At 36.6% G+C, this 12,125-nt stretch overlaps 1 protein-coding gene across 5 annotated transcripts; it reads right to left on the bottom strand.

Annotated features, from left to right (window-relative positions):
- Positions 1-397: 397 nt before the first annotated feature.
- LOC120355258 lies at positions 398-8,704 on the bottom strand. Of its 5 annotated transcripts, none has more exons than XM_039443604.1 (3): positions 7,362-8,704; positions 1,808-7,238; positions 398-1,600 (listed from the first exon to the last, which is right to left on the bottom strand). In XM_039443604.1, the coding sequence occupies exons 1-3, from the start codon at positions 8,187-8,189 to the stop codon at positions 1,260-1,262; spliced, it is 6,600 nt and encodes a 2,199-aa protein (XP_039299538.1). In that variant the 5' UTR covers positions 8,190-8,704; the 3' UTR covers positions 398-1,259. The 5 variants fall into 5 exon arrangements, with proteins under 5 accessions (XP_039299538.1, XP_039299536.1, XP_039299535.1 ...); XM_039443602.1 differs by having other exon boundaries at positions 1,808-7,312; positions 7,364-8,704; XM_039443601.1 differs by having other exon boundaries at positions 1,808-7,341; positions 7,393-8,704.
- Positions 8,705-12,125: the final 3,421 nt, after the last annotated feature.

The following is a 12,125-nucleotide window of genomic DNA, read 5'->3' as shown; positions in this document are numbered from 1 at the left end:
TTGCGATTCTCATCAACAGAATAATAAATCATTATTTTTCAACAGAACAGTTGAAAACTTAAATTCTTCTTAAGAAACCCACCAAAATAAAAAGCTTGTACAAACTCTAACTGCAAGTTAACTAGAGCGAAATGATTTAGATTAGAAGTTGTGAATATATATATATAGTACAAAATGAGCGTATGTTGACTTTGAAGGTTTTCTATAACCTCAACTGGCCAACCAATATGCTAATAGAATATAAAATTAATACTGATTAGTAACCTAGAAACTACTTACTATTACAAAAACACTGTATTACTCCATCTGATTTTAGGAGATTTGTTGTAAAGATGTCTAATTATGACTTGAAGAACAAGATTTCCACACTAATAAATTGTCAATTTTTATCAATAAAATCAAGAAACAACAGTTGATATAATCAGATAATTACAGTAGATACAGTAAGTAGATAAATTCTGCTTTTACCTGGATTTCCCACAATATCAGTACCAGTTGTAATGTGACCGATTATTTGACATGCATTTTCACAGTCCAAAAGTACCCATTGTTTAAAAATTAAAAGTGTCGAAGACGGTGAAAATTCATGACAAGTAAAATTGGACTGAAAAATGTAGGCTATGCCTCTTGGCAGCTGGGCCGGCTATCTGCTGTAGATAGTACCAGGTCCCGTCCTCGTAACCGTCTGCCAAGAGGCATAGCCTACATTTTTCAGTCCATTTTACTTGTCATGAATTTTCACCGTCTTCGACACTTTTAATTTTTAAACAATGGGTACTCTCGCACTGTGAAAATATATGTAAAATAATAGGCTACATTACACAGTGAACGTGAAAATATCATTTCCATGAGTTCTTATAGGAGTATTCTCACCCAGCAAGACAGAGCAAGTATGAATTGTCGCATTATATCTTATAGGAGTAACAATCTCACTGTATCAGCTACCTACACTGAAACTACTATATGGTAATCCAGTACACATATACACTGTCAGTACACATATTATATTCAAGTTTTTACAAGATTTCCATAATAATCAATTATCAATTCTTATTAATAATATCAACAATTGATATTTATATCCAAGCTTGAATTAAAACATTCGACATTGAATCCAGCTGATTGGATTCAGATTTAAATCTGATTGAATCCAGCTTTAGAATTACTGTCAGTACACATATATTATTCAAGTTTTTACAAGATTTCCATAATAATCAATTCTTATCAATAATATCAACAATTGATATAGAGATAAATGATTACCAATCATTACTAAAAGATAACCCGAAAGATAACATATACTCCGGATTGTTCTTTAAAGCTTCAATCACTTCAAATTCGGTCTTCTCTTGCTGTGTAGTTTTCTCGGGACTTTTTATTAGTTCTGTCGTATTTTCAGGATGAGTCGTGATGGATGCTTCCAGTGGTGGAACTTCTTTCGGAGTATTTGTTGGATCTGGCGTATTTTCATGATGATTCATGATGGATGCTTCAAGTGTAGAAACTTCTTTCGGAGTATTTGTTGGATGTGACGTATTTTCATGATGATTCATGATGGATGTTTCCAGTGGTGAAACTTCTTTTGGAGTATTTGTTGGATGTGACGTATTTTCATGATGATTCATGATGGATGCTTCAGGTGTAGAAACTTCTTTCGGAGTATTTGTTGGATGTGACGTATTTTCATGATGATTCATGATGGATGCTTCCAGTGGTGAAACTTCTTTCAGAGTCTCAGTCGATACTTTCGGTACCTTGGTTTGGTTGCCTTTAGGCAATACCGGTTGTTTTTCAAGGCTTTGTATATCTGACGTATTTTCAGCATAATCAGTGACTGAAACTTTTTTCGGAATTGTTTTAATCGTTACTTTCGGTAAGTTAGTTTGGTTGCCTTTAGACACTTTCGGTGATTTTTCATGGCTTTTGGTTGATTCTGACGTTTTTTCTGCATGATTTGAGACAACAACTACTTTGAATGGTGAAACTTTTTCCGGTGGTGTCACTTTCTGTACAGAAGTTGGTTGACTCACTGACTTTTCAGCAAGATTCGAGATTGATATTGATGGAGCTTCCTTCAGTGTTACAGTCGTTGTTAACTTGGACACATCACTTGGTAAATTAAGAGAAGATGATGGAGGTTGAATGCTGTTTGTAGGCGATTGAGTTGCCTGCAGTCCAAGTGTTTTAGTCAACCTCACCACACTTTGATTATTTTGCAAAGACACCAACTTGTCAGTCTTCCCCATCGTTATCAGGACTTTATTATTTCCCTTACTCAACATACTCTGTATTTCTGTGGCAGACAGTGATGAAGTACTGGGCAGTGTTTGTAGAAACTTTTTGCCATCAATTTGTACCACGTGAGGCATTGGTTTGTCTGAAGGGTTCTGCTTCGTTAGTCCTCCGACAGATTTCTCACCAGCCGACTGCATCGTATCATCATCATCATACGGTATCAGATGCTGTATGGAGAACTTTTTCTCTTGACCATCTGTTAACGGAGACAATTGCAAATATTGTGGACCGAAACTTTGTTTGGTTGCTGCGTTTGGGTTTAAAATTCTAGGTATTTGAATGACTTTTGGTAGGGCTTGAATTTGTATGGGGGAACCATTTGCTGCGTTTGGAATTAGAAATCTGGGTATTTGAATGACTTTTGGTAGGCATTGATCTTTGTTTGTCGAATTAGTAGTTTCAATGACTTTTGTTGCTTGAATTATATTTGTTGCTGGATTTCTGGTTTGAAATTGTATAGTGAATTTAGATGCTGCACTCGAACTTGTAGTTTGTAGGACTTGAACTTGGTTGGTCGACTTGGTTGCTTCAATGACTTTTGTTGCTTGAATTTCATTTGTTGCTGGATTTTTAGCTTGCATTTTTATAGTGGATTTAGATGCAGCACTCGAACTTGTAGTTGGTAGGACTTGAACTTGGTTGGTCGACTTAGTAGGTTCAATGACTTTTGTTGTTTGAATTTGATTTGTTGCTGGTTTTTTAGCTTGAGTTGGTGTTGTGATTACAGGGTTATGCACTTCAACTGCTTCAGTTTGTTTGGCGGAATTCGGTGTCTGAAGTTTTTCGAGATTGAGTATGCTTTTAGCGTTATCGACTCGGAAAAACATTTTTGACGTACCTTTGTCGAAAAAGAGAGTAGTGGGTTTTGGCTCTATCTTTCGGAAGCCAATCGTAGGGTAAATTTTTCTTTCCACTTTAGGTTGCTTTTCAATACTTTTTGCAACTTTTGCACTTTTTTTACTCATGTCACGTTCAGTGGGCTCAGCACGAGTTTCTGTCAACGTGACATTTGGAACAGTTGGTTCACTCTCGCACAGGTCAATTGTTTCGATAACCTTTGGCTCAATTGGATTCGTATCCTTTCTATTGTTAGAAGTGTGGTCAACTTTATTTTTTTGCAAGAGAGCATTTTTCTTCACAAGATTTCCTTTATCGTCAATTACCCAAATGACTAGGTCACTTCCTTCTCCTTCCACTGCATTCTTATTATTAATTTCTGTTATGTTATCACCTTTTCTAACTATTTCTAAATCTTTGCGTACAGATATAGCATTTTTCCTTACCAAGCAACTATCAATTTCAGCAGCATTACTTTTCTTCTCGACTTCTGAAACAACTTTTCCTTTCTCATCCACATTTCTAATGATTATATCAAAGTCTCTTCCTCCTGCTTCCACTGCATTCTTATTTTTAATTTCTATTTTGTTAAAATGTTTTTTGATTTCTGAATCTTTGCGTACAGATAAAGCATTATTACTCACAAAGCGACTATCAATTTCAGCAGCATTACCCTTCTTCTCGACTTCTGAAACAACGTTTCCTTTTGCATCGAATTTTCTAATGATTATATCCAAGTCCTTTACTCCTGCTTCCACCAAATTCTTGTTCTCAATTTTAGTTCCATCATCAACTTTTCTCACAATTTCTAAATCTTTGCATACAGATAATGCATTTTGTTTTATCAAGTGACTATCAATTTCTGCAGCATTATTTTTCTCAATAACTTCTGGATTCCCTTTATCAAATCCAACGATTTTGACATCTTTGCGTACAGGTAGGGAATTTTGTTTTACAAGTTCAGTATCAGCATCAACTTTCTTAGGAGACTCAGGCATGACTAACAACAATTCATCTGCAAAAGTCACTGTCTTCTTTTTCTTTTTAGCAACAGAGGTGAGCTCCACATTATCTTTGACTGACTGGTTCATTTCGTTATTCTTGAAGGAAAGCTTCACATTATCTTTGACTGACTGGTTCATTTCGTTATTTTTGACGGAAAGCTTCACACTATTCAGCGCCAAAGTGTTCAGCTTCCTAGCAAACTCAAAGAACTGTCTCTCTTTCTCTATTAGATGGTCAGATAGTGTGGGCTGCTCAGAAATCGGGGTTACTGATTTAGACTCTCTCTTTGCCTCTTTAACTTTATCTGTAGTACATTCTCCATCCTTGTTCGGTGTTCCAGCTTCAGGCTCACATCCATTGTCGTTCACAACTTGGTCACCAGTTTCCGGGTTTTCAGCTTCTGCCTTTTTCAAAGATCTGACTTGAGTGTTTTCACCAGCTTTGGGTTCCATTGGTTCATGTTCAGACTTACCTACAGCTTCTGCTTTTTTCAAAGATCTGACTCGATTGTTTTCACCATCTTCAACTGGATCGACATCAACTTTCTTTGACTCCGTACTTTCTAGTTCAACCGGTGGAGCTGGTTTCAAAGATCTGACTCGATTGTTTTCACCATCTTCAACTGGATCGACATCAACTTTCTTTGACTCCGTACTTTCTAGTTCAACCGGTGGAGCTGGTTCGGCACACAAGTTTCTTGTAGAATTCAAGGTCTGATGATTGGAAACATTCAGCGATCTCCTGATGATGTTTATAAATTTAGGTTGTGGCTTCCGTGTCTTGTAGACATAGGCACGATTTGCATAGGCATATTTCACGATATGTTTCAAAAGGACTTTGTTGTGGCAGTTCCAAAACGTGTCAAGGAAATCTTTGTCCTCACACCATTTGTTGGCCAGTGTGACACACACTGGATTGCGACCCCGGTGTACGAATATCTGGGGGTCTTCGTTCGTTTGAAACGGTCCCACCATCACTGTGTCGGGTGTGCCACGATGAAAATACATGCCGAAATACCCATCCTCGTTGTGCTTCATGTCATACGCATACGGCATATACACCATTTCACTGAAACTGTCCCTTTTCAGAATGTGAATGCCAAACTCATACTGCGAGCGACTCACAACATCTTTGTTATTGTAAGTTGTCTTTTCAAAGTCGCCCGCAATTTCCTTGAACCGAACTTCAGTCGGTACAACCAGCCCATTTGTTTTTGGTGGAGAGTTGTTCTCGAATGGATTTATTGTGCCGCCACTGAGTGAAACCACACTATGAATTTTTATAGCCAGCTTGGGTTCAGGCTCCATGCTTTTCAAACGTTTAGCAACCGGAGCAGCTTCATCAGCTTCAGGTAGGGCTAAATTAGAACATACATTAACGGTGCTGAGTACAGGTAGCAGAATTCCATCTTTGTCATGTTTGTCAGGGGAGGGTATTGCTGGTTGCTGATCAACGTTTCTTGGGGTTAGTACCGGTAGCAGAGTTTTAATACGTTTTGGAGATCCGTCTTTGCCAGGAGAGGGCAACGCTGGTTGCAGAGTTTTAATACGTTTTGGAGAACCGTCTTTGCCAGGAGAGGGTAACGCTGGTTGCAGAGTTTTAATAAGTTTTGGAGATCCGTCTTTGCCAAAAGAGGGTAACGCTGGTTGCAGAGTTTTAATACGTTTTGGAGATCCGTCTTGGCCAGGAGAGGGTAACGCTGGTTGCAGAGTTTTAATACGTTTAGGAGATCCATCTTTGTCAGGGGAGGGTAACGCTGGTTGCAGAGTTTTAATACGTTTAGGAGATCCATCTTTGTCAGGGGAGGGTATTGTTGGTTGCTGATCATTGTTTCTTGGGGTAAGTACAGGTTTCAATGTTTTAATGCGCTTCTGAGCGTCAGGTACGACTTTGGAGTTATGAGATGAGTTATTGTTCAACAAAACGCGTTTCTGTTGCACTGCTGGCAAATCTGAGTTACTCGAAAGTGATCCCAGTTTCAAACCGTTCAAATCTTTGGTTCTAACAATGCTTGACAATGGGCTGGAATTAACCATTTCACTCTCCTCAATTTTCCTCTTCTTGCATTTTGAAGGACCCACATCATTGTCGCATCCAATTTTATAAAGAGGTGGTCGTGTCACATGTTCTGGAACCTTTAGATTGAACTTAGGTAAACTACAAATTTCTTCTACGTAGGTTTCATCAGAATTATTTACAATTGGAGTCGGGTTTTCAGAGGTTTCATCTGAATCATTTACAATTGCACTCGGTTTTTGAAGTTGGTCTAATTTAGCGTTGACTAGTTTCACGAAGCAATCTCTGATAGGTGGATTGGACAGCTCATGTTCTACACTTGCTTCCACCTGCCTGATCAAGTCAGTCTTGTACTCTTTGGCGGGGTCTATTCTACTACGCTTTGTGGCCTCCTCCTCCTCCACCTCATTTTCTTCTCCCACTTCAAAGACATGGTCATCCAACTTCATCGGACGCCTTCTAGCCCGCTTATTATTACCCTTCATAAAGATAATTTTGTCCTTCTTCTTGAAAACAGTTTGGTGGTACTCTTTTTCGACTTTGGCTAGGTTATTGTCGGCGTCATCTGGGGGTCTGGCTGCCTCCTCTTCCACCTCAATGAGACTAGCATTCAGTCGTTTCAGTTCCCTGCCGACACGACGTTGACTAACTACTTCATCAAGATTTAGATCCTCTTCGTCTGCAACTACAGTATCGACAAGTTTAGCGACGACGCCTTTCACTACAGAACTGATTGCCGATTTCCGTTTCACTTTCTTCTTCTCCTCCTCCTCTTCCTTCCTCTCTTCCTCCTCTTCCTCACCATCCATGTCAAGCCTCTCCATTCCATACTCCACATTCTTGTCGAACTTTTTCAACTCATCTTGACACTCGATCAGTTTGACCAGCTTGTCACATAGCACTGGGATTAGTAAACGGGACACCTTGCAGGAGGTTGGTGAGGGCTGCACGGCGGAAGCGGCCAGTTTCGCCCAGTCCGCACTGATGAAGTTGGCGTTCTCAAAACTTTGCAAATATTCAAACTGCTCATGGTAGAGGGGTCTTTGCCGGCCAATGTTCAATATCATGCCCACGTTCTGGGATGACTTTTCATCGTTCTGGGATGGCTGTTTCTCAATGCCCACGTTCTGGGATGACTTTTCATCGTTCTGGGATGCATGTTTCTTAATTCCCACGTTCTGGGATGACTTTTCATCGTTCTGGGATGCATGTTTCTTAATTCCCACGTTCTGGGATGACTCCGATGAAGAGATCTGCTCATACAATTCTCGAGACAAACGTTGTGGAAGTCTGCTACCACGTGTGAATGGAACCTTCAGACGCCTTTTAGGCTTCTTTTTATGGATAATCTTCCGAATCACTTCTTTTCCATAACAGCTAGGATCTATGGGATGTTTTTGGCTGGTGATTTTGATATCAGCCCACGTTTTTGGAGCATTGTTCTCTTCAAGTAGTTCTTTCAATCGCTTCCACATCAAAGAATTCTTTCCTTTTCCATCAGAGCAGTTCTTTGTACCACTAAATCCATCTTTATCCAAAATGGTGGATTTAACTCTACTCTCTCCCTCATTCACCTCCTCACCAACCTTCACTTCCTTCTCTCTCTCCATCTTTGATTCAACCACCTTGAGTTCCTCGGCAGTAACTGTGAGCATCATATCCTCCAATACCTTAAGTTTGTCTTCGAGAGTGACAAAGCTTCCATTGGTTGCTTCAGTACGACTTCTTTCAAGTTCAAGCCGATTATCTTCTGCTTTTTTATTTAAACGTTTGTAGAATGAAGTAAAATAGTGCTTCCTCCTGGTAAATCTAAAATCAGGGGAATAAACGACCTTAACTTGACATTTTTTTACAAAATCTGATACTTCGTCTGTGTAGGCATATGTTGCTTCTCCTCGCGTCTCCTCCTTCGATGACTTCTCCTCCACCTCCGTTGGTGTCTTCTCCTCCTCCTTCGCTGGCTTCTTCACCGCCTCCTTGATTCTGAACCGATGACGCAGATCTGCAGGATACGCAGAAACAATTAATGTCTCCATTAGTCCTAAAATGATACAATAAACTTACACTTCTAGCCACATTCCAGTCACAGCATGCAAAGCTATGTTAAATCCACCTTTTCACATGCAGGGTTATTCCAATTGTCCGGTTTATAAGTTCAAAGTTCATAGTCATTCAACTGTGTTCAAGGATATAGATCATTTTTTACAAAGTTGCCAAACAGTTTGGAAGATAATAGGGGTATTTTCACAATGTTGGAGTTAGCTGGCTAAGTCGAGCTATTCGTTAACTCCTGCTATTTGCTAAGTTTGTGTTAACTCAATGCTATAGTAGTACGTTAGAAAAAGATTAGCAGACGAGATAGCAGATAGCGCAGGTTTGAGTCCGCTAACTCTAGCTAACTCTGTTAAAACGGCGGCCATATTTGTTTTGATCATATTTGGTAGCAAAAGTTATAATCTTTGAGTTACACAAATTATCCACTTGGAACGCTATTGAAGTTGGCTCAAAGCAGTTGGTTTAAGATGAGGCGTTCACAATCTAGAGTTATCAAATGGCACTTTAGCTGGTTAGAACAACATTGTGAATACCCTTATTAAAGGTTTTGGTATTATGTTGAAGGAATATTTGGTACGCTTATCACTGTATTTGTTACAGGAGTTTGATAATAATAATTGATGTGTATGACATTTGTTTGTTATTAGTATTTAGGCTACATACAATTTTATGACACTTCATATGTATTTTTACATGTTTAATAAATAAAGATATTTTCAATTCAATTCAGTTCTCCGATTCAAAGGTTAAAACTTTAAAACCTCTTATCATTAATTAAAAGCTCTTAAACTTTTCCGATACAACAGTTGAAAGCTCTTTAAATGCAAAGGTGAAAACATAGGGCGCGTAGTAGAATTTAATGAACCGTTTAGGAATTAAAATAAGAATCCATGTAAGCTTAGAACCCATGTGAGGGGTTGAAATATAATAGACTCATAATTTTTGAAATATTATAATATGATGGTTAAAAATGTTTAAAATTATTTATCAATTGCTAACCTCAATTTCTGGGGTTGATTGATGTAATATTCTTTATTGATTCATACAATAAGTCCATCATCAAAATGATAGGGACAGAAAAAATAAGGTAAACTTGTGCTATTCCTCTCCCAAATTTAAATAAGGTTACACATATGGGTTAAATGGGTTAAGTTTGTAGTTGTTCACTTCACAAAGTTTCCAGTTCTAAATTATTTTCACAAAGTAGATTTTTAAATTTAGATGCTTCAAAACTAAACATAGAAGAAATATTCCACATTGTTATTACTAAAATAGGAAATATTCACATATTAAAGAAATAATTTTGCAGGACCAAAAAACAAACTTAATGATTATATGATTAATGGATATAAAGTTATGAGATTGTGAACAATTCATAATCTGTGAACTTATTATCTTGAATTGGGGATTTAAACAGTTTTGAGGAAATGCCTGTTAATTAATTCTTCCCTAATTCTACTAATTGATCATAGATTGTGGGTTGAATTGAAATTTCTTAAATTTTCTCAATTTAATAAAGAAATTTCAAACATGCTGTCAAATTGCTAATTTAGTCTCGACTAGCTAGCTAAGCCGGTGAGTCACAAAACAATGATCTTAATATTGGGACGAATATAATCAATATAGATTATTTATTAGCTGAATTTCACAACAGAAATTTAAGAATTTTGTTTCCAAAAATTACAATGTTTGAAAGACAAACATTTTATGAATGAGGGAGTTTTCTGAATGTATTTAAATGTAATTCTACTATTTGTTTGTGATTGTAATTGACAAAATAAATTCGAATTTGAAATTTAACAATCACAGTTGAATATTCTCAATGTTACTAATTAAAATTCTACTAAAATGGTGTGTGGAAGCAATTTTATCTAACTTACTGTACTGTAAACACGATGTTATCACGAATATAATTTAAAACAATAAATAATATTCAAGGGACGAACCGTTTCAACATAATTTCAAGTTTTTTTATTACATGCATCACAGGAATAAATTAGAAGTGAGATCATTCTCAGTAAATCAATCATTAAATTAACCCATTAATTTATAATGCATGGATACTGAAGTATTCAATTGGCGTAGATAGCTTTCATTCATCACGAAGATTTATTATTTATCCCAATGCCACAGTTTAAAATAACACAAATATCAGCACATGCGTCACAGCAATGAATTTGAAGTGAGATCATTCTCAGTAAATCAATCATTTAATAATAACCCATTAATTTGTAATGCATGGATATTTAATTATAGGTCTTTAATTGGCGTGAATAATTTTTATTTATCACGAATAAAAACAATGCCACAGAACAAGACAACACAATATCCAACACACAAACAACATTATCAAGAGACGATGTATGTAAAATAAATAAATGTTTATTTCCCAAAAATGTATAGGCGATGTAAGTGATGACGTAAGCCGTTGCTACGACGCCATTTTGGTTTCTAAACAAACCGTTGCTATGGAGGGAGCATGTTATTCTTATGGGTCTAAAACATCACCATACATTTACGATCATATCAATAAAATAATAGATTTCTAAGAGTTGAGAATATTTTTTTCAAGTTCTACACACTCAAATCATCAACTCTGAGTATTTATTCAGATCAAATCAATTTTTTTGGGACAGCCAAAGCAGAAAGTCTCACGAAGTAGAGCTTAGTACCATGTCTGTAGTCTGCTATGGAAAACCTACCTGTAGAGAAAGTTGAAGTGCAATTTGAGTTATTACCTAGAATTTCATTAGATTGTTATAAAGTTGAAATTTAAAAATTCATATGAATATATTCTGTTTTCCTGCTTTACATGTAACTGTTTAGTGTAACTGTTCGAGTAGACTAAAGCTTAAATATACAGGTTAGGTGTTTTGGTTTAGCCTAGGTACTTACAAGTTTGGTGTTGAGGTTTTCTGAAGTATATAATTGTTTTCAATTTACGTGAAATAGTAAGATATTGAATGAACTCAACACAGGAGAAAGATGTAGATGCTGTGACCACTAATCAAGTTGTATACTTCCTACATTCTAACTAAACGGTGATGATGTTTACAAGAATTTAAAAGGGGTACCTAAGTGAACATGTAAAGTAAAGCAAATAATTATGTATTTTATGTGCTACATTCACTGTAAACATAATAATTGTATTTGAATTATTGTATTAATAATTTCACTAATGTAGTTATTCTAGATAAATTTGATAAATATTATTCTTATTAACAATAACATAACCAAAAAATGTAGTACAAAACTTATAGAGGCGAGCTAGGCCTTGGGATTTTCAGGAAATCTAAAAAATGGTATGTAGCCTGCCTTTTCACTGTAATGTTTACAGTCAGGAACAAAGAAAATGTTGTTTGCTTCATCCATTTTCATTTGTGATCAAAATCAGACTGTATACATTTTCAAATTAACATTTCTAATGTGAAACAGCAGACTGTTAAACTTCCAGCATATGCTGTGAAAGTGAACTTATATTGAAAACAAAATAATAATTAAAAATTTCAGGTAAGAATTCATGTGGCACTTTAACTTTCTCTTCAACTAGGCTTACCATAGCAGCCTTCATACATAGTACTATGCACTACTTCGTGAGACTTTCTGCTTTGGCTGTCCCAAAAAAATTTATTCGATCTGAATAAATACTGGAAATTGATGATTTGAGTGTTTATAGCTTGAAAAAAATATTCTCAACTCTTAGAAATCTATTATTTCATTGATATACTTGTAAATGTAAGGTGATGTTGTAGACCCATAAGAATAACATGCTCTCTCTCCATAGCAACGGTTTGTTTAGAGACTAAAATGGCGTCGTAGCAATGGCTTACGTCACACTTACATCGCCCATTGGGAAATACATTGGGGATGTATTTGTAAGAATAAAGGTAGGCGCACACAGATCGTCATCGGACGGA

The sequence above is a fragment of the Nilaparvata lugens genome, chromosome Y (genome assembly GCF_014356525.2).
Source record: "Nilaparvata lugens isolate BPH chromosome Y, ASM1435652v1, whole genome shotgun sequence".
NCBI classification, from domain to species: domain Eukaryota; kingdom Metazoa; phylum Arthropoda; class Insecta; order Hemiptera; family Delphacidae; genus Nilaparvata; species Nilaparvata lugens.
Note: the sequence above shows the minus strand (reverse complement) of the source record. Positions and strands in the feature narration are given on the sequence as shown.